The sequence below is a fragment of the Dendrobates tinctorius genome, unplaced genomic scaffold, assembly GCF_039654945.1.
Source record: "Dendrobates tinctorius isolate UK_male_01 unplaced genomic scaffold, ASM3965494v1 ptg000063l, whole genome shotgun sequence".
In the NCBI taxonomy this organism is placed as follows: Eukaryota; Metazoa; Chordata; class Amphibia; order Anura; family Dendrobatidae; genus Dendrobates; species Dendrobates tinctorius.
In genome coordinates this window covers 16,577,445-16,603,781 of record NW_027361731.1, presented here as the reverse complement: position 1 = coordinate 16,603,781, position 26,337 = coordinate 16,577,445, and the positions used below count along the sequence as shown (strand labels likewise).

Genomic DNA, 26,337 nt, shown 5'->3' with positions numbered 1-26,337 from the left:
GAGGACACATTTAAAAATGTGGGCAGGAATGTCACACGTCTGTGAGTAGGAAAATTGCGAAAGCTGATGATAAACCACCACTGCATCTCATTGTGAGTCGACGTCCAAAACAAATGGAAGCCATTGATCATCTGAAGATAGAGCCCAGCAGGATAGGGCATAGCTACGTCTTAACCATCATCTACCAGTTCACCAAATTTGTAGTGGCAGTCCCAGTGAAGGATTTAACAGCCCAGACTACACAGCGGTGGAGCAGGGAGAGGTAAGTATTGCAAGTGCTGGGGCCCTGAGCAAGCAGGGGGGCCCACTCGTGGGCGGCGGTACTGGCACAGGGCCCCTCATAGTCCGCCGGTGTGTCTGACGGCGGGTGTGCACCCCCACCATCAGAGACACTTGATTGTACTATGAGGGACCCTGTGTCAGTGCCGTCGCCAAAGAGTGGGCCCACCCACCTGTCCAGGTCAACGGCACTCGCACGGGTGCGTGCGTCAGGTAGTGACCCGGGCCCTGGGGGGGAGGCAGCCCAGTTAGGTTGAAAAAACAGCATATGTTGATGTTGGACATTCAGCAGCTGCAAATGGAGGAATTGGAGAAGTCCGAGGAAGAGGAGGACAAAAGCGAGCCATTTTTCTGGCAACCTATGTGACAGCAGGGGAAGGTGGGACAAAATCCTTTGAAACCCATGCATGATTCATTTTAATGAAGGTTAGATAATCAACATTTTGAGTCAACAGACGGGTCCTTTTTTCTGTCAGGATTGATGCAGCAGAACTGAAGACTCTTTCAGATAGCACACTAGCAGCAGGGCAAGCGAGCTCCTGTAAGGCATATTGTGTCAATTCAGGCCATGTGTCCAGTTTACAGGCCCAATAGTCAAAGGGGAATGACCTGTGAGGGAGAACATCGATATGGGAGAAGTAGTTTGTAACCATAGTTGACAACTGCTGTCTCCTGTCACTTTCAATCGATGCAGTAATAACAGTCGTGTGAGCGGTACGTAGAAAATCGTCCACAACATTGTAATGAACCCCTGTCTCCAACGCCACTTCGGATGTGTGCACCACAAACACCTCTTCCATGTTGCCCTCTACGGCTCGTGTGAGAACCATCACCGCTGCTGTGTGATGGGAATGCCTCAAACAAACGGTTTACCAGTGTTGCTTGTTTGTTAGCCAATATTAACTCTAGGTTCTCCTGTGGCATGATGTTTTGGAATTTGCCTTTATAGCGTGGATCCAGGATGCTCGCCAACCAGTAGTCATCGTTCATCATTTTGGCAATGCGTGGGTCCCTTTTTAGGATCTGCAAGGCATAATCACACATGTGGGCCAATGCTCCAGGTGTCAATGATGCACTGTGAGTGCTGGGTGGAGGAGCACTTTCTGGCAAATCCACATCCCTCCAGTCACGCACAAACCCTGTACCTGAACTTGCCACGCCAACATTTTCTCTTGCCCCACGAGAAGCATCCCCTTCCCCTAAATAATCATCCCCATCATCCTCCTCCTCTTCCTCGTCCAGGAGAGCTCCCTGAGCAGACAATGGCTGACTGTCATCAAGGCTTCCCTCCTCCTCTTCCTCCTTGGCTGCAGACGCCTGCTCCATAATGTCAGTCAAAGTTTGCATGAGCAGACACATATGTGGGATGCTCATGCTTATGATGGTGTCGTCTACGCTTACCAGCCGTGTGCATTCCTCAAAACACTGAAGGACTTTTTCTTTCCTAATGGAGATTAAGCAATTGTCTGATCGTGTGGAGCAACTTGCTGCTGAAGTACAGGGAATTTCCACCTACCTCATTCAGTCACATGCTGCTGAACCTAAGATCCCTACTCCTGATGTGTTTTTGGGGATCGGTCTAAATTTCTGAATTTTAAGAATAATTATAAATTATTTCTGGCCTTGAAGCCTAACTCATCGGGGAGCTCAGCAGGTTAAAATTGTCATCTCCTTGCTGCGCGGCGATCCCCAGGATTGGGCATTTTCTCTGACACCTGAAAATTCGATTCTGACTAATGTGGATGCATTTTTTCAGGCCTTGGGGTTGTTGTATGATGAACCTAGTGCTGTTGATCAACCTGACAGAACCCTGTTGGCATTAAACCAGGCTCAGGATCCTGCAGAGTTATACTGTCAAAAATTCCGAAAGTGGGCGGGGTCCTTACTACATGGAATGATAGTGCATTGGCAGCCCTCTTTCGGAAAGGTTTATCAGAGACCGTAAAAGATGTTATGGTGGGATTTCCTGTTCCCTCTGGTCTGGATGGCTCTATGTCATTAGTCATTTAAGTTGATCAGCGTTTACGTGAACGTAAAACTACACGGGAGGCGCTGCCACCTTTTAAACAAATGTCAGAACCTATGCAATGTGATGGGGTTTTGTCTAGGGCGCAACGTCAGGAGTTTAGAAGGCGTAATAAGCTGTGTTTTTTCTGTGGAGATGCCTCTCATACTATTTCTGTCTGCCCTAAACGAGAGAAACGTTTTGCACACACATTTGCTGTGGGCAGTGTACAACCTAAGTTCCTTTTGGCAATTACTCTGATCTGCTCCTTGTCCACGTTTTCCACTAAGGCTTTTGTGGATTCAGGAGCAGCTCTGAATCTGATGGATTTAGACTTTGCTAAACGTTGTGGTATGTCCATGACACCTCTGCAGACGCCTATTCCTTTGAGGGGTATTGATGCTACTCCTTTGGCGGAGAATAAACCTCAGTTTTGGACCCAGGTGATAATGCGAGTTGCCCCAGACCACCAAGAAAATTGTAAATTTTTGGTGCTGCATAATTTGCATGATACTATTGTTCTGGGTTTCCCCTGGTTCCAAACTCATAACCCAGTTTTGGATTGGAGATCTGTGTCTGTGGTGAGTTGGGGTTGTCAGTGTGTTCTTAGGGACGCTCCTGTTTTCTCCACCTCTCCTCAGTCTCATGATATTCCTGATTATCTGGCTGATTTCTCTGATGTATTTAGTGAGAGTAAGGCTGCATCTTTGCCCACTCATAGGAGTTATGACTGTGCAATTGAGTTCATGCCTGGGTGTAAATTTCCTAAAGGTCGGCTTTTCAACTTATCTGTACCTGAACATGATGCTATGCGTTCTGTGGTGTAATGACCACTGTGTCCACTAGGGGGCGCTGTGTGGATGTCCCAAGAGAGAGGATGAGTGGCAGAATACGGAGTGGCTGTGGTGTGTCTCAAAGTGGGTGGCTTTGAGATGAAGGCTTGGTTATGTGCTGATCAGCAGAGCTGATCTTTTGTGCCTATGTGTTAGGGAGAAGCCTTCAGGCAGCTGGAGAGATGGGCGGGTTCTAGCTGCCCACAAACCCACCCAGGGGTGTGTCTGATAACACCTATAGTAAAAGGCTATGTGAGTAGGTGATGGACCTGTGATGAGGTCATAGCCATGTGACCCAGTGGGCGTGGCTACGGACCATATAACGTAGCCAGGGTAGGTCACAAGGAGTTGAATGCTGGGACCTGATTGGTCCAGTTTGGAAGGTCTCGTAAGGAGAAGGATCTCCTCGCTAACAGCCTGTGGAGTGGCTGTGTGTGTAATGGCGGCCAGTGTCTGAGAGTCCCTGAGGAGTGAGTGGATTTCTGCAGCCTGGAGAAACAGCCATGTGGTAACCATGATGTGGGTGAGATACGGATGAGGCTGCATAGCCTGTATAATGGACGCTATCCTGTAATGCTGTTTATATTGCTGTGGTTTATGATGACAAATAAACCTCATGGACTGTTATGGCTTATGAAAACCCGAGCTGGATCTGATTGTGTGGCTGCCAAGCGAGTGTCCCCCAACCTTGAATGACAGCGCTACCTCACAGTTCCTATATTAAGAAGTCGTTGGAGAAGGGTCATATTAGACCATCCTCGTCACCTTTAGGTGCTGTTTTTTTTGTGGCCAAGAAAGATGGTTCATTAAGACCGTGTATTGATCACTGGGGAACGCAATTTTTTAGGAGTTAGGTCAGACAACTGTTCTTAATTAATTTTTGGATGCTGAATCCAGAAATGATCTCAGTTTTTCTCTATCACGTCAAGTTTTTGAACTATAGGATTTTTGTGTTCTCAAAAATATGTAAACTACTGTACCTAAAAAGTTTTTTTTTTTAAATAGTACAAATATGAACAAAAAATGAAATATATAAGAAATAGGCATGACAAATATGTTTTTTTAACACTATCATGTTTTTTACAAAGGATATATATATATATATATGCGCAAGTATTTAAGGTAAAAATGTACATTTATAGCTTTTTCTGGAGTGTTTAACTTGAGGACAATCACGTTTGATGCTCCAGCAATAGTCAGCCATCATATGTACATCCCATCTACCCTGGTAACGGTCTTCCATAACCTTCAAATCTTGGTGAAATCGTTCACCTTGCTCATCGCTAACAGCACCAAGATTTTCCGGAAAGTTGGCAAGATGGCAATGCAGAAAATGTAGTTTAATACTCATGTTGCAACCAAGCGCTTTGTAGCTCTCCAATAGTTTCTGAACAATTTCTTTGTAATTACTTGCACGTGTATTTCCAAGAAAGTTCTTGACGACGTCTTTGAATGATAACCAAGCATTCTTCTCAAGATCTGACATAGTCCCGGTGAAATGTTCATCTTTGATGAGCTGTCGAATTTGTGGACCATCAAACACACCAGCCTTGATTTTTTCAATGGACAGTCAAGGAAGTGCCAACATGATGTACTTAAAACAGTCGCCGTCAGTTGGCAATGCTTTTACAAATTGCTTCATGAGACCTAGTTTTATGTGCAGAGGTGGGAATAGTATATTCTTCCTGTCAACAAGTGGCTGATGTAGAATGTTAGGATCTCCAGGTTTAAGACCAGATCTTGGAGGCCAATTCGACTCAACCCAATGCTTTTCTCGAGCTCTGCTATCCCACATACAGAGAAAGCAGGGATACTTTGTGTACCCACGTTGCTGACCAAGAAGGACGCAAACCATTTTAAGGTCAACACAGATGATCCAATTGTGTGTGTCATATTTCAATAACTCAATAACTCTCTTTACATCTCCATGTTCTTCACGAAGAGAGACAGAATGCCCAATAGGGACTGCACCAAATAAATTGCCATTGTGTAGAAGGACACACTTAAGACTCCGCTTTGAGCTATCAATAAACAGTCGCCATTCATTTGGATTGTACATTGAAAGCCCTAATTCTTGTAGTAAACCAGGAATATTATGGCAAAACACAAAACCGCTGTCACACCGAAAGTACTGCAAAAATGTACTTGTTCAAGTAACTGTTTCTCATTCAGCCTTGATGCTAGCAATTCTGAAGCTGTTTGATAAGCCCAATTCACGTGCTAAATCATTTAACTCGTGCTGATCAAATCCCTTACGAACTGAATCCTTGTGACTTTCAAATTCTGCATCATTGCTGTCACTGTGTTCGTCAACATCACTCAGAACTTCTAGAGATGGTAGCTGTTCGAAAACTGGCACTGGAATTTCAGCTGAATGAGGCATTGGTCTGATAGCTGACGGTAGATTTGAATATTCTATTTTACTTTTATTTTTCCTGTTAAATCCTGATGTTTTCACTAAACAGAAGTAACAGTCTGTGGAATGACTTTTTTGCCCTCTCCACACCATGGGGATACCAAATGCCAACTTTTCACGTGTTCCTTTGGTCCACATCCGTAAACTCTCGACACACTGCTTGCACACTATGTGAGGGGCCCATGGCTTATCTCGATCACAGAGTTTTACTTTAAAATATGCAAAATATGCTTGTTTGTCAAATGCACTGATGTTTGCCCTTTGAACTGGAATGGTGAAAACACCACAAATATAGCAGAAGGAGTCAGGGTTGTTTAGGCATTTACGACGAGAGGAAGAAGGAGCAGACATGATCTGAAACAAAGGAAATATGTACATAAGTAAATAAAACACTGAGATGGAAAGTTACAAGCTTTGAAAACTAACAAAGAAAAAAAATCATAAAAGATATATAAATTACAACTAAGCGCCCAATGTAAAGAGAAAAGCTATCACAAATCCTATTTATTCCTACTATGATACATTTTTCGTGTAAGGATATTGATAATTGTGACGTATTGGGAGCTGTACACACCTCTCACCACACTGTCTCAGTTGTGACTACTCTTACAAATTGCCACGTAGCTCTATATGAGTCGAATTGTACTCAGATAACAAGTCTTATTACAGAAATCAGTGCAATTGTGCTTCTATGGCAGGTAAGTTGAGGAGGAAAAACTTGATGTGATAGAAAAAAAAACTGACTACATTTTGGAATCAGCATGCCAATTTTAGTATAAATCAGCTCAAAAACCTAACTCAACAGAAATTTTTTTTCAAATTGTTCCCCAATGTTATCGTTCCCTTAACAAGATGACGGTTAAATATCAGTACCCGTTACCTCTGATGTCTGATTTATTCTCCAGAGTTAAGAGTGCCTGCTGGTTTACTAAGCTTGACCTCAGGGGGGCGTATAATCTTATTCGCATCAAGCACGGGTATGAATGGAAGACAGCGTTTAATACTCCGGAGGGACATTTTGAGTACCTGGTGATGCCTTTTGGGCTCTCTAATGCCCCTTCTGTCTTCCAGTCCTTTATGAATATTTTCCGAGACTTTGTGGATAAGTTTTTGATCATCTATCTGGATGATATTTTGATCTTTTCTAGTGACTGGGATTCCCATGTGGAACATGTCCGGACTGTGTTCCGGATTTTGAGGGAGAATTCCCTGTTTGTTAAGGGATCGAAATGTCTCTTTGGTGTACAGAGGATTTCATTTTTGGGATTTATCTTATCTCCATCGACTATTGAAATGGACCCGGCCAAGGTACAGGCCATTTATGATTGGGTTCAGCCTAATTCTTTGAAGGCTCTTCATAAGTTTTTGGGTTTTGCTAATTTCTATCGTAAATTTATAGGTAATTTTTCTAGTATTGTCAAACCACTGACTGATCTGACCAAGAAGGGAGCCGATGTGCTGTATTGGTCTCCTGAGGCTGTCTCAGCATTTCAGGAGCGGAGATTTACTTCAGCTCCAGTTTTACGGCAACCTGATGTCTCCCTTCCATTTCAAGTGGAGGTAGACGCTTCTGAGACTGGTGCAGGAGCTGTTTTGTCCCAAAAAGACCCTGTGACTTCTAAGATGAATCCCTGTGCCTTCTTTTCTCGAAAGTTCTCCCCATCTGAACGCAACTATGACGTGGGGAATCAGGAATTGTTGGCCATGAAATGGGCATTTGAGGAGTGGAGACATTTGTTGGAGGGAGCTAGACATCAATTTGTGGTCCTCACCGATCACAAGAATCTGACTTATCTGGAGTCGGCCAAATGCTTGAATCCTAGACAGGCTAGATGGGCCTTGTTTTTCACGTGTTTTAATTTTGTGGTCTCTATTCTTCCGGGCACTAAGAATGTTAAGGCAGACGCCTTTTCTAGGTGTTTCTTTGCTGATTCTCTTAATGTGACCGAGCCTACTACTATACTAGGTGAGGGGGTAGTTCTTTCTGCCATTTCGCCAGATTTAAGACGCACCCTGGAGGAATTTCAGGAGGATAAACCTGAGCGTTGCCCTATGGGAAGATTGTATGCTCCTGACGAGTGGAGAAAGAGAGTTATGTCTGAAGTCCATTGCTCCGCATTGGCTGGTCAGGTATTTTTGGTACCAGAGATTTGGTGAGTCGGTCGTTTTGGTGGCCTGCCTTATCTTGTGATGTCAGGAATTTTGTACAGTCCTGTGGGACTTGTTCTCGGTCTAAACCCTGTTTTCGTTCTAGTGGGTTGCTGATACCCCCCGGTACCCAAGAGGCCATGGACCCATATCTCAATGGATTTTATTTATGATCTTCCTGTCTCTCAGAGAATGACTGTTATCTGGGTAATTTGTGATAGATTTCCGATGATGGTCCATCTTGTACCACTCCCAAAGTTGCCATCTTCCGCCGAGTTGGTACCCTTGTTTTTACAACAGGTGGTCCGGTTACACAGGATTCCTGAGAGCATTGTGTCCGATAGAGGGGTCCAGTTTGTTTCCAGATTTTGGAAAGCCTTTTGTTCCAATCTGGGAATTCAGTTATCCTTCTCCTCTGCATTTCATCCCCAGACCAATGGGCAGACTGAGAGAACAAACCAGACCCTGGAGTCTTATTTAAGATGTTTTATATCTGCTGATCAAGATGGTTGGGTCTCATTTTTGCCCTTGGCCAATTTTGCGCTGAACAATAGAGCTAGTTCTGTCACTTTGATGTCACCCTTTTTCTGTAATTTTGGGTTTCATCCTCGATTCTCTTCAGGACAAGTGGAATCTTCGTCCTGCCCAGGTGTAGACACTGTGGTTGTGAGAATGCAGCAGATATGGGACCAAGTGGTGGATAAATTGTTACTCTCTCAGGAAAAGGCCCAGCATTTTTCCAACCGGCATAGGACCATTGGTCCCCGGTTTAAAGTGGGTGATATGGTTTGGTTGTCGTCAAAGAATATTTCTATGAAGGTTGCATCTCCAAAATTTAAGCCAAGATTTATTGGACCTTATAGGATTTTGGAGATTCTTAATCCTGTTTCTTTTCGATTGGCTCTTCCAGTTACGTTCAAAATCCATAACGTATTTCACAAATCACTGTTGAAGAGGTTTGTTGAGCCAGTAGTTCCTGTGGCGGCACCTCCTGACCCTGTATTGGTTAAAGGCAATATGGAATATGAGGTAGAGAAAATATTCGATTCTCGTTTGGTTAGATGGAGACTCCAGTATTTGGTCAAATGGAAGGGTTATGGCCAGGAGGATAATTCTTGGGTCTCTGCCTCTGATATTCATGCCAATAAATTGGTTTGTGCTTTTCACCGGGCCCATCCTGATCGGCCTGGTTGCATGGATGAGGGTTCGGTGACCCCTCCTCAAGGGGGTGGTACTGTTATGAGCTCATTTTCTGCTCCACCAGTTGAGTTCTCCTTCCGTTCTCCCTCTGGTGGTGACAGGAGGTAGTGAGGTTGGTTTAATTGGTAGTGATCTGCCACCTGGTGAGGAAGATAACAATTGGATCTCTGGAGTATCAGACTGGATATAAGACAGCCGACGCCCTATCCTGGTGCTGGTGATTCAGTCTGCTTCTCAGGTCTTGGACTCAACTTGAGAAGACTGGAACATAGCTAAGTTTGTTTTTGCTAATGTTCACACTTGCTCTTGTTGGTCAATTCAGTTTTTCGTGTGGTCGGCCAGCCCCGGCTGGGGCTGTGCTGAATTTCCACTCTTATTTATCTGTATTTGCCAATTTGCTTTTTGTCCCTTATTAGATTGGCCTCTTTTTGCTCTGTCTCAGAATATTTCAGAGTGCTGATATAGTAGGAGAAGTCTAGTGACTTCAGGGTTAATTTTGCTTTCAGTTGTATTGGATATTATTTTTGGTAGGGTTTTTGGCAGATTGCAGACAGTCTCTTTCCTTTCCTGTCCTTTCTAGTTAGTTTGGCCCCATCGTTTGCTCAGCCTATTTTCCTGCCTTTGTTTGTGTTTTCATCTTGTTTCACTGTCAATACATGTGGGGGGCTGTCTTTCCTTTGAGGTCTGCTCTGGGGCAGTTAGTTTTCCTCTTTTCCTGCTTTAGGCTTATTTAGCTCACCGGTTGAGACAAGGCATCTAGGACCACCGTGGGAACGCTCCATAACTGCTGCTAGTTGCGTGCTTAGGAAGGATCAGGGGTCTGCAGTCTGCATAGTTACCAACCTCTTTGGTATTCGGAGACTTAGCTTGTGTTGTTTTTTATTTCCTCCTCAGCGACCTATTCTTAACAGCGATCCCTGTCCGTGATCCTTATACGCTCCCTCTCAATCCAGATGTCATTATTCAAATTGTAGGGGCAAAATGGTTCTCTAATATGGACCTCAAGGGGTCGTATAACCTTATCTGCATTAAAGAGGGGGATGAGTGGAAGACTGCATTCAATACGCCTGTGGGTCACCGAGGAGGAAAAAGCCTAAACATGCTAAGCCCAGAAAAACCAGAGAGGTTGGTAACTATGCAGATTGCAGATACCTGATCCTACCACACAACTAGCAGCAGCCATGGAGCATGCCTATGATGAACCTAGATGCCTCATCACGGCTGGAGGACTAAATAAGCCTAAAGCAAGAAAAGGGAAAACTAACTGCCCCAGGGCAGACCCCAAAGGAATAGACAGCCGCCACACATGTATTGACAGTGAAACAAGATGAAAATACAAACACAGGTAGGAAAATAGGCTGAGCAAACGATGGGGCCCAAACTAACTAGAGAGGATAGGAAAGGAAAGACACTGTCTGCAATCTGCCCAAAACCCTACAAAATAATGTCCAACACTTCTGATGGCAAAATTAACCCTGCAGTCACTAGACTTCTCCCACTATACCAGCACTCTGAAATATTCTGAGACAGAGCAAAAAGAGGCCAATCTAATAAGGGACAAAAAGCAAATTGGCAAATACAGATAAATAAGAGTGGAGATTCAGCACAGCCCAAGCCGGGGCTGGCTGACCACACAAAAAACTAAATAGAACAACAAAATCAAGTGTGAACATTAGCAGAGAACTTAGCTTGAGCTGACTGGAACAGAGCTGAGAACCAAGATCTGACAAGCAGAAGGGATCACCAGCAACTGAATAGGGCATCGGCTGTCTTAAATCCAATCTGAGCCTCCTGAGGTCCAATCGTCATCCTCATTCTCAGGTGTCTAATCTCCACCGATCAAATCAGCCTCACTACCTCCTGTTACCACCATAGGAAGTCTGGAAGGAGAACTTACAACTGGTGAACCAGAGAATGAATTCACAACAGCCTGAGGGACACAATGAGAATTTGGTGATGCCTTTTGGGCTGACAAATGCATCCGCCGTCTTTCAGCACTTTATTAATTACATCATTTGTCACCTGGTAGACAGATTCATTGTGATGTATCTAGATGACATTCTAATTTATTCACCTGACCTTGAGTCACACCAGGTTCATGTCAGGCAGGTCTTACATATACTCTGAGACAATAAATCGTATGTCAAACCTGAGAAGTGTATGTTCGTGGTTGAGGAGATCCATTTCCAAGGATATGCGTTGTCTTCCACCGGTTTTCGCATGGATACAGCGAAAGTCCGGGCGATATTGAATTGGGATCACCCAGAGGATTTGAAGGCGTTACAAAGTTTAGGTTTCACCAACTACTACCATAAATTCATAAAAAAAACTTTTCGGTAGTAACCAAGCCTTTTACAGATATGACCAAGAAGGAGACAGACTTCTCCAGATGTCCCAGTCCTGCGAGGGAGACATTTGACATGTTATAAATATGTTTTGCTTCTGCATCAAATCTTATTCAGCCAGATGTCTCTCAGTATTTCATTGTGGAGATTGATGCATCCGAGGTGGGCGTGGGGGCTGTATTATCGTAAGGTGAGTCTCCTGGTAAATGGCAACCATGTGCTTACTTTCCAAAGAACCTGTCACCGGCTGAGAGAAATTATAATATTGATAATAGGGAACTCTTAGCTATCAAATTGGCTTTTGAGGAGTGACGTCATTTTTTGGAGGGGGTTGTTCACCCAGTGATGGTTATTATGGATCATAAAAATCTAGTATATCGAAATCTGCGAAACGTCCTAAAGCACGACATGCAAGATGCACATTATTCTTTACCAGGTATAACGTTTTTGTTACTTATAGGCCGGGGAACAAAAACGATAAGGCGGATGCCGTATCCCGTTGCTTTCCTGGGGACGAGATAAGTGCAAACAGGTACCAATTCTTCAAAAAGGGTGGTGATGGTTTCTATATGCTCTGATCTGGAAAGAGAGGTAGTTAGATGCCCCTGCTGCCTGTCCATTTTGTAAACTGTTTGTGCTTGTCAATTTTCGGCTTAGAGTGCTCAGTGAACATCATGATACTGTGTTGGCTGGACATCCTGCAAATAAGGCCACTGTGGATTTGCTTACTAAGCATTTTTGGTGGCCAGGTGCTCATCAGGATGTCCTGGAGTACGTTGCCGCCTGCAGTGTCTGTGCACATACTAAGACCTCGCATACTCGTTCGTTGGAGATTCCCAGCAGACTTTGCACTCATTTGTTGGTCGATTTTATCACAGACCTACCCATGTCTGCACTGTAATTCTGGTGGTGGTGGACAGATTCAGTAATTGCTTTATTGCTTTACCTAATGCCAAATCCTTGGTGCAAATTTGTGTCAGGAAATAATTAGACTGCATGGGATTCCTGCAGATCGAAGAGTGCAGTTTGTCTTCCAATTTTGGAGGGCATTTTGCACCCGTCTGGGAATCCATTTGTCTTTTTCTTCTGCTTTTCACCCACAGTCTAATCGGCAAACTAAATGGGTTAACCAGAACTTAGAAACATATCTCAGATGTTTTATGTCTGAGAATCAGGAGGATGGGGTTACTTATTTACCGTTAGCCAAATTCAATGTACATAATCATCAGGAATCAAACGGAAATTCCGTTTTTCGGGGCATATGGGTTCCACCTTCAGTATAGTTCTTTTAGTGGTAATTGGAATTCTGGATTACTGGAGTAAGAACATTTTTAATCATCTGTGTCTACCATATGGCAGGGGGTGACTAATATTTTGAGAAAGATGGGTTCCAGATTTTAACATCCCGGCCGGAATCATTGCATGACTTCCCATCTCCCATTTTACTCACCACTCTGGGTCATGCTGTGAGTTCTGTCCTCTGCCTGCTTCATGCTATGAACCTCATGTTCTTGCTTACTGCATACTTCCTAATTTGGCCCCAGTCTATTGCCAAGATGTATCAGGTACTTATGGCATCTCCACCCATAGGTAGATGCTTGAGCAACAAACTCTGTCTGTCTGTACTTTGCTACTGAGTTGCCAGATCCTGTCCTGTTTCTGCCTTCCTGGGGACTGCATACCCAGGCCCATATTTTTCATCCTGTACCTGTTCCCGTGTCCGTCCTTGTCTGTTTAATTATGGGAGTTTACATTAATGGGGATCTTTGGTTAAGGAAAAGTTATCACCGATCCATGGGCTCCACAGGATGTGATCGCTTAGGTCCGACCATTAAAAACTACACTGACCAGAAGAATGAGGAAGTTTTATCGTTGATAGGACACTTTTCCCCATTTTAAAATGGAGTGGCAGGTGGGATATCAGACCGAAGCTCCATTCAGTCTCTTTGAGGCTTATATAGAAAAAAACAAGTGCAGACACTGAAAGAATGAATGGATCAGTGGTCCAGTTGTACATGCCACTCCAGTCTAATGGGGATAAAAAGTTCCACATTTTGCTGAATGGGTCCCAGCAGTCAGACCCCACCAATCAATACGTTATCACTTATCTTGTGGATAGGTGATTACTTTTTTCCACAGGAAATCTCCTGAAAGTGCATCTCCGCCACTATATTCCAAGTATTTAATCTCTAATGGAAATAAAGAATCTTCTCCTAATTAATATCAGAGAGAACAAATGACCACCATACACATCACAATCCCCTATACCAAGACCATACTACCACATACAGAGAAGAAATACCACCACAACATGACCAGACCACATAGTGACCATATAATACAACATACAATGGACAAATACAGTCACAGCATGACTAGATCACATATTACCACCACATAGTGACCGAATGATATGACATATTACCAGCATATAGAGACCAAATAATACCACATACAAGGAGAAGTACTGCCACACCATGACCAGACTACAAATTACCACCACATAGTGACTGAATACTACAATACTGATCATGAATACAAACCACAATACTAGCAACACTGTTATCACCAGTGACATTATACACAGTACCTCTGTATATAGGCCCCTAAATGGGTAAGAAATTGCTTAGTAATAGAAAGCAGAGGGTGGTTATAAAGGGTATATTCTTTTACTGGGTTGCTGTGACCAGTGTTACCGCAGGGTCGGTTTTTGGACCCACTCTTCAACATATTTATTAATGATGTGTTAGAAGGTTTACACAGTAAATTATCGCTATTTTCAGATGATACAAAACTATGTAAGGCAGTCAATACAAGAGAAGATAGTATTCTGCTACAGATGGATCTGGATAAGTTGGAAACTTGGGATGAAAGGTGGCAGATGCGGTTTAATAATGATAAATATAAGGTTATACACATGGGAAGAAGGAATCATAGAGTTGGAAGGGACCTCCTGGGCCATCTGGTCCAACCCCCTGCTCAAAGCAGGATTCGCTAAATCATCCCAGTCAGATGTCTGTCCAGCCTCTGTTTGAAGACTTCCATTGAAGGAGAACTCACCACTTCTTGTGGTAGCTTGTTCCACTCATTGATCACTCTGTCAAAAAGTTTTTTCTAATATCTAAGCTGTGTCTCCTCCCATTCAGTTTCATCCCATTCCTTCTAGTCTTTCCTTGTGCAAATGAGAATAAAGTTGATCCTTCTACAATGTGACAGCCCTTTAGATATTTGTAGACAGCTATTAAGTCTCCTCTCAGTCTTCTCTTTTGCAAACTAAACATTCCCAAATCCTGCAACCTTTCCTCATAAGATAGGGTTTGCAGACCGGTCACCATTCTGGTCGCTCTTTTCTGAACTTGCTCCAGTTTGTTGATGTCTGTTTTAAAATGTGGTGCCCAAAACTGGACACAATATTCCAGATGAGGTCTGACCAAAGAGTAGAGGGAAATAATGACTTCACGTGATCTAAACTGTATGCTTCTGTTAATACATCCTAGAATTGCATTTGCCTTTTTTGCTGCTGCATCACACTGTTGACTCATATTCAGTCTGTGATCTATTAGTATACCCAAGTCTTTTTCACATGTGCTGTTGCTTAGCCCTATTCCTCCCATTCTGTATATGCTTTTTTCATTTTTATTGCCCAGATGTAGTACTTTGCATTTTTCCGTTAAAAACCATTCTGTTAGTTGCTGCCCACTTCTCCAGTTTATTTATATCTTTTTGAATCCTCTCTCTCTTCTCTAGTATTAGCTATCCCTCCTAGCTTTGTGTCATCAGCAAATTTAATCAGTTTACCCTCAATTCCTTCATCTAAATCGTTGATAAAGATGTTGAACAATACAGGGCCCAGGACAGAGCCCTGTGGTACCCCACTTGAGACATTCTTCCAACTGGATGTGCAGCCATTTACGACCACTCTTTGGGTCCGATCACTAAGCCAGTTATGAATCCACCTAACAGTTGCCTTGTCCATTCCATACTTTGTCATTTTTTCAATAAGGATTGTATGAGATACTTTGTCAAATGCTTTGCTGAAGTCAAGATATACTATATCTACAGCATTTCCCTGATCAGTGATCCGTCATAGAAGGAAATTAAGTTAGCCTGACATGACTTATTAGTTACAAAGCCATGCTGACTCTGTTTAATCACTTCATTCTTATCCAGGTACTGACATACATATGGTTTAATAATTTGTTCAAAGATCTTTCCTGGTATAGAAGTCAGACTCACCGGTCTATAGTTGCCTGGGTCCACCTTCTTCCCCTTTTTGAAGATAGGAACAACATTTGCTCTTCTCCAGTCTTCTGGGACTTCTCCTGTTCTCCAAGAATTTTCAAAGATTATGGAGAGGGGTTCAAAAATTTCTTCTGCTATCTCCTTCAGTACTCTGGGGTGTAATTCATCTGGACCTGGAGACTTGAATTAATTTAGGTTAGCTAAGTGTTTCCTCACTATCTTTCTGTTTATAGATATCCTGGATTCTTCTATTCCCTTAATAGGACAGTGAAGAACAGTTGATGTTACATTTCCTTTCTGAGAGAAAACAGATGCAAAATAGGAATTTAAAAGTTCGTCCTCAACATCCTGTCTTACCATTTCATCATTTTCATCCTGTAAAAATCCTATAGCATCTTTGACTTTTCTTTTACTTTTGACATATCCCCAAAATCCTTTATTATTGCTTTTGACGTCGCTTGCAAGCCTCAATTCATTGTCAGCTTTAGATAATCTGACTTGTGTCCTGCAGGTTCTGCAGACAGTATTATATTCTTCTTTAGATATGCCTCCCTCTTTCCATTTTATAAACATTTTTTTCTTCCTTTTTAGCATGTGCTTAAGCTCTGTGTTCATCCATTCTGGTTTCCTTAAATGCTTCCTATTCTTCCCTCTTTTCGGAATTGTTAACAATTGTGCTTTGAGAATTTCATTTTTCAAGATTTCCCATCCTTCCTGGGCATTTTTGTCTTTAAGGATATCCAGCCATTGGATCCCTCCAATTCTCTTACTGAATCCCTTAAAATCTGCCTTTCTGAAATCTAACCTTGACCTCTGAGTCTTCACAGGTCTTCCTTCTCTAGTGATCCAAAATTCTAAAATAGCATGGTCGCTACCTCCTAGGGTCCCAGCCATTTTTACCTCCTCAACCATTTCCTCCCTGTTTATAAGGATTAGATTAGGGTAGCAGTTCCCCTTGTTTTCTCCCCTACCTTTTGGAAGATAAAGTTGTCAGCAAGAGAAGATAAGAATTTCCTTGACCTGTTAGTTTTGCCTGAGAGAGATTCCCAACAAATGTCTTGATAGTTGAAATCTCCCATGACAACTGTGTCATTTTTTGGAGAACTTGGCCATTTGATGCATAAAGAGTTCATCCATATCTTCAGCTTGCACTGGCGGCCTGTAGTAAATGCCTACAATGGTGTCCTTTCCATTGTTCTGTCCTTGTATTCTTACCCAAACAGTTTCCACAGAACTCCCGGTCTCTGAAGCTTCAATCTCTGCAAATATACGCGTTTCTAACATACAATGCGACACCTCCTCCTCGTTTATCAAGTCTGTTTCTTGCAAATAAGTTGTATCCTTCTAGTCTTGTATTCCAATCATGTGTATCGTCCCACCAAGTTTCAGTGATTCCAATGACATATTTCTTTTCCTGTTAGTAGTTCCAATTCTCCTTGTTTGTTGCCCATGCTTTGTGCAATAGTATAGAAACATTTTAGTTTGTGTTTGGTTTCTCTTTCTCCAATATTTTTAATAATTAGAGATTCTTTTGTCTTTGTTCTTCCTTTCCACTTCTAATAGCAGAGTTCTCAATAGCATTTGTCAGGTGTATGGCTTTATCACCTTTACACACTGAATGGAAAACCACTGGGTAAATCTGACATGGAGAAGGACTTTGGGACACTAGTTAATGATAAACTTACCTGGAGCAGCCAGTGGCTGCTAATGCAAACACGATCATGGGGTGCATAAAAAGAGGTCTGGATACACATGATGAGAGCATTATACTGCCTCTGTACAAATCCCTGGTTAGACCACACATGGAGTACTGTGTACAGTTTTGGGCACCGGTGCTCAGGAAGGATATAATGGAACTAAAGCGAGTACAAAGGAGAGCGACAAAATTAATAAAGGGGATGATGGAACTACAATACCCAGAGAGATTCGCAAAATAAGGATTATTAAATCTAGAAAAAAGATGACTGAGGGGCAATCTAATAAACATGTATAAGTATATCAGGGGACAATACAAATATCTCTCCGAGGATCTGTTTATACCAAGGAAGGTGACGGTCACAAGGGGGCATGCTCTGGTCTTAAGGAATGAAGGTTTTTCCACTAACATAGAAGAGGATTCTTTACTTTTAGGGCCTTGAGAATCTGGAATTCCTTGCCTGAGGACTCAGTCGAGGGGTTCAAGAGAGGCCTGGATGTCTTCCTGGAGCGTAACAATATTGTATCTTACAGTTATTGGGTTCTTTAGAAAGACCCTGATCTGGGGATTTTTTCTGACGGATTATTGGCTGAACTGGATGGACAAATGTCTTTTTTCAGCCTTGATAACTATGCTGCTGTTAGTGTCAGTGTACAGGTAATATAGTGATCACTAGTGACATTAAACACAGGAACTCTGTATATAGTGCAGTGTACAGGTAATAGTGATCTCCAGTGACATTATACACCGGAGCTCTGTATATAGTGTCAGTGTACAGATAATACAGTCATCAGTGGTGACATTATACACGTGAGCTCTGTATATAGTGTCAGTGGACAGATAATACAGTGATCACTAATGACATACACAGGAAATCTGTATATAGTATCAGTGTACAGGTAATACAGGGATCACCAGTGACATTATGCACAGTTCTGTATATAGTGTACAGGTAATACAGTGATCATCGGTGACATAATACACAGGGAACTCTGTACACAGTATATAGTGCATAGCGTGCGTATACATGTAATACACTGACTCAGCAGTGACGTCTGTATTTGAAGTCAATCATCTTCGGTTTTCTTCTTCAACAAGCACAGATTGCCATCACTTCTTCCAACCAGGACTCGTCTCTGCAAAACATAACACACAGTCCTCAATAGTTGATCGCTTCAACTGCACTTTCCTCACTTTTCCCGACTTCTACACTACATCAGATGAAGGAAAAAAGCGACGTAGTTCTGCCCTGCACAATAACAGGACCTCCCTTTTGTTCCCTCGATGGAAAACAGTTTTTTAAAAAGTAAATTATTTTACAGTAGTAATAATGTTCCTAATTGAACCCTAAAGAAATTATATTTCCCATTTACCATAAACTAATATAGCATGTATCTCATTCTGGCCCCCAAAAAGTAATTAAGTCCCTCATCTTGATCCATTTTATTTAATAACCTCGCCCAGCCAGTCCCTCTTTATTTTATAATATGCCCCCAGATATCCATCCTGCCGCCCCAGCTATACATACTGGCCCTCATATGTCCCTTGCCCTGCCTCCCCATATATCCATCACGGTCCCATTTCCTGGCTCCCCCATATATCCTGACCTCCCTATATATATGCATGCTGCCTCCCCCCATATATATGCTTCCTGGTCTCTTGCCCTGCCCTCCCCACATATATCCATTCTGGGCCCACATATATGCATCCTGGTTCCCCCATATATGCATCCTGACCCCCCAGATATATGCATCCTGGTCCCTTGTCATGATCTTCCCCACCCAATCAATCCTTCCTGTCTCCCCCTATATCCATCCTGGTGCCTTGTCCTGGATCCCACATATATGCATCCTCGGCGCTATATATATGCATCCTGTCCCCCTCATATATATGCATCCAGGTCCCTTGTCCTGCCCCCCACCCTAAAACCATCCTGGCTCTACCATATATATACACACATCTTGGCTCCCCATATATCCATCGTGGACCCCCTTATATCCATCCTGGTTCCTCATGTATATCCATCCTGCCCATGTGTATCCATCATGGACTCCCCCATGTGGCCCCCTATGTGTATCCATCCTACAGCCCCTTGGGTATCAATCTTGTCCCCCCATTATCCATCATGCCCCCCCATGTGTATCCATCCTGGCCCCCATGTATTTCCATCGTGGGCCCCCAAATATACCAACCTGGCCCCCCCCATGTGTATACATCTTGTCCCCCTTGTGTATACATCTTGTCCCCCTTGTGGATCTATCCTGGCCCCTTGTCCTGGCTTCATGAACACAGAGAGTGAGAGAGAGAAAAATGATTCCGCTTACCTTCCTGCGCTCCCAGCGTCGGGCGGCTCTTCCTCCTCCTTTGCAGGTTCGACGCGCTCATAGTAACATGGCCACCAACATAGCAGGGGCCGGCAGTGAATGTGTGCGCCCGTCACATGTGGCGCATGACACGGACGTCATACGCCAGTGACAACGGGCTCACATTCTTCATTAATCAGGACATGCGCCGCGGCCATTCAGGTAATGAGAACTGCATGCGCGCGCCCCTGCACATACTCTACCTGCACTTTTAAAGGGCCTGCACCCCTAAAAAACGTACTTTTTTCCTTCTTCTCCTTCTTCCCCAAACCAAGGGCCCACCCACAGCCAAGGTCCCACCGGGGATTTCCGCGATACCCCGCCAGGCCAGTACATCCCTGCAATATACAAAAAAAGTTGCACTCTATCATGCTACATCATGTCAATGTGGAATATGTGAAATTTGAATAGCAATATGTCTTTGGAGTATTAGGAAAAAATATGAGACGCTTAGCATAAAATTTGGCAAAATATTGTCTGCCCATCAACCATCATCAAGGTGGTCTCAGTCTGATGTTGTCCCTGACATGTGTGAATACCTCTCTAAGGCTGGTTTCACATTAGCGCTTTTTAAGCGCACGCACGGCCGGGGGTAGCTCCGCCCCCGAGCCGGCTCTCTGCCCGGCGTGCCCGCCCCTTGCTTGTAGCGCCGCCTCCTAGCGCACAGCGGCGCCTGCGATCGGCGCACCCTATCTTTAGCATAGGGTGCGCAGATCGTGCGCAGGCCGTGCGCTAGTTGCGCTTTGACCTGCGCTGTGCACTTTTGACGGTGCGCCGTGCGCGCCAAAATCCGAAAAGTTTGATTTTGGCACGCATGTGCTAATGTGCGCTAATGTGAAACCAGCCTAAGGCAGATGTATGAATTCCTGGGTGAATGTGGACACCTCTGTCAGCAATGCCTGCATTTATGGGTAAGTAGGGAGCTGCTGTAATTAAAATCTCCACTTGGAGGAGGGAGGAGTGCTCGGTCAGTAAGCTAACATAAAAAAGACATACTTCTGCTACATTGATGACCTTCTAATAATCTGCAAAGGCTCAAAGGAGGAACTGATTACCTTCCACAAAAACTTCAACAAGTTCCACCCAACCATCAAGCTCACCCTCAACTTTTCAAAATCCCAAATCCATTTTCTAGACACAACCATATACATCAAAGACAATACCGTACAAACGACTATTTACCATAAACCCACAGGACGTCCGGCATACCTGAGATGGAACAGCTTTCATCCGAGACACACAAAAAAATCAATAATCTACAGTCAAGCTCTAAGGTACATTCGGATCTGTTCAGACGAGGATAGAAAACTACAACTACTATCACTTAGGAAAACATTCCTACACCAAGGATATTATCCACTTGTAATTGATTAACAGATCCACAGAGCTACAAGGATCCCAAGAATAAAACACAAATCTGAACTGAGAAAAGTAAGTTAATGTGTATGCACAATGTAAGTACATATTAACACATGACCATTAACCAGAGAAAACAAAAAGCAAAAAACACAAATATCCTGAACTAAAAATAAAAAATATACTGCAAATAATGCATAAAGGTAATACTAATAATAAGGGTATTATTACCCTTATTATAAGGATCCCAAGAAGCAGCCTCCTAGATTACAAACAGGAGGATAACAACAGGTTGCTGCTTGTTGTCAAGTACAACCCTCACATGAACATTTTAAGGAAAATTGGCGCTGACCTCCAACCCATATTCCACAGAGACCACAGACTGAAAGCAATATTCCCAGAACCACCACTGCTCTCCTACAAACAGCCTCCCAACCTAAGGAATATCCTTGTCAGAAGTGCCCTCGCATCACCATCAGAGACGGGCACAGTCCCCTGTAACAGTAAGAAATGCAAGACCTGCTACCACATATCACCAACAGAAATAGTCCCCATACCCAACACAAATCAGGACTATAAGATCATGGACTATTTTTCATCCATGTCGTGTACATCAGTGGTCCCCAACCTTTTTTGCACCAGGGACCGGCTTGAACCAAGACCATTCTTCCATGGCCCGGCAGGGCGGGGATGGAGGTGTGACAGGTCATAAGGGGGCGGGGCTATGGACGCAGTTGTAGTTTAGCAGTGCATATTTATCATTTAATTATAACATTTTTAATGTGACTCAACTCACCATAGGTTTTGAATGAGTGGGAGCACCTGGCTTGTTTCTGTTTCAGTGGGAGCACTGGGCTACTTCTACTGATGACCGTCACTGCTAATGATGAATGGAACCTACAAGGAAATGGAGCATTGAGCACTTAAGAACAATTGTACTGGAGTTCTGTACATGCTGATTATTTTCTAATCATCAGAAAATGTATGTGTGGTCCCCCCCGTCCAGCTGTGTGGCTCCCCCTGTTGTATGCATGGCTCCCCTGTCCCATCCTGTATGCATGGCTCCGCTCCCACTCTCCCATCCTGTATATATGGCTCCGCTCCCACTCTCCCTCCCTTGTATACATGGCTCCGCTCCCACTCTCCCGGCCTCTCTTGTATATATGGCTCCACTCCCACTCTCCCTCCCTTGTATATATGGCTCTGCTCCCACTCTCCCTCCCTTGTATATATGGCTCTGCTCCCACTCTCCCTCCTGTGTATATGGCTCCGCTCCCATTCTCCCTCCCCTGTGTATATGGCTCCGCTCCCATTCTCCCTCCCTTGTAAATATGGCTCCGCTCCCACTCTCCCTCCCCTGTATATATGGCTCCGCTCCCATTCTCCCTCCCCTGTGTATATGGCTCCGCTCCCATTCTCCCTCCCCTGTGTATATGGCTCTGTTCCCACTCTCTCCCTTATATTTATGGCTCCGCTTGGCTCCCCCATCCTCCCCATCATACTTACCCTCACGTCGCTGAACTTCCTTCCCGTCGCTGCACGTCCCTGCATCTCGCGGCGCTTCAGCTTCTTCCTGTGCGGAGCGGTCACGTGCTACCGCTCATTAAGGTCCATGAATATGGACGCCATGCCTATGGGAGATGAGTGGCGTCCATATTCATGACCTTAAATGAGCAGTAGCACGTGACCGCTCAGCGCTGGATGAAGCCGCCGCTGGATGAAGCCGCCGCGGGATGCAGGGTGAGTATCAGCTGCTGCACCGCCCCCCGGCTCCCCTTGTGTCCGCGGACCGGCAAGGGCACTGCAACGGCCCGGTGCTGGGCCGCGGACCGGCGGTTGGGGACCCCTGGTGTACATGATACAATGTACAAGGTGTAATGCAGGGACAGACATCGGGAAAACTAAACAAACTACAAACAAGGATGAATCTGCATAGACATACGATAAAAAATGAGCTGGACACACCTGTAGGAATACAGTTCACGTTCTGGCTGCTATCCTGTAGAATTTACAAAAACACAGCCAGGAACAGAGTCTTTGGTTCTTTGGATCTCTGGATGTCTGAATGTATTTGGTTAGAGGCATATTCCACTTACATAGCTCACAACTGTTATCTTTCAAGCCAGCATCCAGAGAACAAGAGAGCTATAATTTTTCTATAGTTTTGCTGACAGAGTCATGTGAGGGCTTGTTTTTTGCAGGTATAATTTTCGGACACATGACATTATTTGATCACTTTTTATTCCGATTTTTGGGAGGCAGAATGAACAAAAAATAGTAATTCATATATTATTTTTTTATGCCTTTCCGCATATAGTAAACTTGATAAGGCAGGTTTATTCTTCGGGTCAGTACTATTACAGCAATACCTGATTTATATTATTTTATGTTTCAGTGTTTCTACAAAATAAATATTTTATAGAAAAAAAAACAAAACAATCGCTTTATTATGAGAGCTATAACTTTTTTATTTTTCTGCTGACGGACCCGTATGGCGGCTTGTTTTTTTGCAGGACAAGATGACGTTTTCATCTATACAATTTTGATGTAGATTGTTTTTATATCGTGTTGTTTTCCACTTTTTGTTCAGCAATATGATGATAAGACATAGTTTTGTGACTTGTTTTTTTGTTTTTAAGGTGTTGACTGAAGGAGTTAACTAGTGGGACAGTTTTATAAGTCACGTCGTTCCAGAAGGGGCAATATCAAATATTTGCACTTTATTTTTTAGGCTAGTTTAGCGTATCTTCCACACAGCGCACGGCGCCGCTAAGCCCCGCCCTCTGCCCACCCCATCCGGTCATCTCCTCCTACTATCGCACACGGCTGCATGCGATCTGCGCACCCTATCTTTAGCATAGGGTGCGCAGACCGTGCGCTGGCCATGCGCTAGTAGGATTTTTGTGTGCGCTGCGCACTTTTGAAGGTGCGCCGATCGCACCATGTTGCATTTTGGTGCGCTCGGCGCACCTTCAAAAGTGCGCAGCGCACGCAAAAATCCTACTAGTGCACGGCCAGCGCACGGACTTGACACCCTATGCTAACGATAGGGTGCGCAGATCGCATGCAGCCGTGTGCGATAGTAAACCGGATGGGGTGGGCAGGGGGCGGGGCTTAGTGGTGCCGTGCGCTGCGTGGAAGATATGCTAGTGTGAAACTAACCTTACATATATTTATTGGATTAATATTTTTTTCTTTTTTTTTTTGTTTTTTGTGATTTTTTTTTTATATTTTTACAACTTTTTTCTACTCTTTTACATTGTCCCCCGGATGGGACATCAGCTGTATAATGACAGATCACTGATCTACCTGATCACAGAGCCATATCTATACTGCAGTTTACAGGAACACAACTCCTGCGGTGCCGTGTATATACGGCGCAAATCGGGAAGGGATTTAAAGATACTGTCTATGAATGGATGGATGAGCCAAGTTGTGCCCTTTCAAATACCTATGTCTTCCTATACAGACAATAGGAAATATTCCTTCTAGTACAGACCATTTGCTGACATCCCTCTAAGGTGAGAATCCAGGAGCTATAAGGTGCTAGGATTGACACCTACCTCCAGCAAATGCCCCTTTGTGCTTACAATACTGGTATATCCAGTTTCACCCTTTTGTCAACTAAATGGAACTCTACTGCCTGATTGATTTCAATTATTGATTATTTATTTCCTTCATGCTCTACATAAGTTTTTAGATGATGAAGAAGATATGATTCCCAGGAATAACATTTCCTACATAAAAAATACTTTCTACCCTGTATGAATTCTCTGATGTGCAACAAGTTTTGAAATCCAAGTATAAAATTTCCCACATTCTCGTCATGAATATGGCTTCTCTCCTGTGTGACTTCGCTGATGCCTAAGGAAATGTGATTTCTGGTTGAAACATTTCCCACATTCTGGACATGAATATGGCTTCTCTCCTGTGTGAATTCTTTGATGTATAAGAAGATTTGGTTTCTGGATAAAACATTTCCCACATTCTGGACATGAATATGGCTTCTCTCCTGTGTGGATTCTTTGATGTTTAAGAAGAACTGATCTGTAGATAAAACGTTTCTCACATTCTGGACATGAATATGGCTTCTCTCCTGTGTGGATTCTTTGATGTCTAAGAAGATTGAATTTCGTTTTAAAACATTTCCCACATTCTGCACAAGAATATGGCTTCTCTCCTGTGTGAATTCTGAGATGTGCAATAAGATCTGGCCCCTGGATAAAACATTTCCCACATTCTGGACATGAATATGGCTTTTCTCTTGTGTGGATTCTCTGATGGTCAAGAAGATCTGATCTCTGGATAAAACATTTTCCACATTCTGAACATGAAAATGGCTTCTCTCCTGTGTGACTTCTGTAATGTTTAAGCAAATTTGACTTCTGGTTAAAACATTTCCCACATTCTGAACATGAAAATGGCTTCTCTCCTGTGTGACTTCGCTGATGGATAATGAAATGTGCTTTCTGGGTAAAACATTTCCCACATTCTGAACATGAATATGGCTTCTCTCCTGTGTGAGTTCTCTCATGTGTAAGCAAATTAGATTTATGTTTAAAATATTTCCCACATTCTGAGCAGGTAAATGGTTTCTTCTCTGTGGGAATTATTTGATGTTCAACATCACTTTTGCAGCTTTCATTTTGCTTAACAGTCTGTGATGAATCCAAATAGGTGACTGATTGAAAAGGCTCCGATGACTGATTTTTGCTTTGAAGGGCTGGAGGTATAGCTGGAATAATGGCATGCTTTTCATAGGTATCTGGTTTGACACCACAGTCACCTGCCAAGAATGAAACGGATTTTATTATTTTTCATTATCAATGCCTTATATTTTATATAATTTCTATATACATAATTCTATACAACTCAAAGTAAAATGAAACTATGACCTCAGACAGTGGTGAGCCACCTGTTCACAAAGCCCATGGTACTGAACCTCTAAAGTACAATCGACAAACATAATACACAAATGCAGAAGAGTTTGAAGCAATAAAGGGAGGATTAAAAATAAGCTTTATTACATTATAATCTATAGCAACAGATAAAAATATACACCATAACAACATGTAAGATTCTTAAAGGAGTATTCCCATCTCTGGTCAACTATCCCAATATGTAGTAGGTGTAGTAATAATATTAGGAAATATGTAGCATAGTTCTTCTGACTCACTATGTTGCTCACCCCATGTGCAGAGCATTGCATTAGCTTAGGTATCCATGGTTACTACCACTCATATAGTGACTGTTAGTTGCTAGTGGTTATAACCATGGATACCTAAGCTACTGCAATGCCCTGGACATGGGGTAAGCGACATAAGAGAATCAGGAAAACTATACCACATTTCTATAAATAAACCTACACATAAATGGCTTAAAGAAAGACACTTCCCAAATGAATAATGAATCCCAACAGAAAAAGGAAGCCTATAGCCAAAAACGTAAAATTGA

General features: G+C 43.2%; 2 protein-coding genes across 6 annotated transcripts in view; one reads left to right on the top strand and one right to left on the bottom strand.

Moving 5' to 3' along the window:
• Window positions 1-26,337, top strand: part of LOC141094243 (uncharacterized) — a 1,213,871-nt gene that overhangs the window by 244,988 nt on the left and 942,546 nt on the right. The gene's annotated exons all lie outside the window — the stretch shown is intronic.
• Window positions 1-26,337, bottom strand: part of LOC141094226 (uncharacterized) — a 754,752-nt gene that overhangs the window by 643,518 nt on the left and 84,897 nt on the right. The window contains exon 7 of one of the 5 annotated variants that reach the window (XM_073580035.1): window positions 24,531-25,669. The exons of the other annotated variants lie outside the window; for them this stretch is intronic. Coding sequence (XP_073436136.1) covers window positions 24,708-25,669 — 962 coding nt within the window. The 3' untranslated portion in view covers window positions 24,531-24,707. Of the gene's footprint in view, window positions 1-24,530; window positions 25,670-26,337 lie in introns of those variants that run through there. 5 annotated transcript variants of the gene reach the window in all.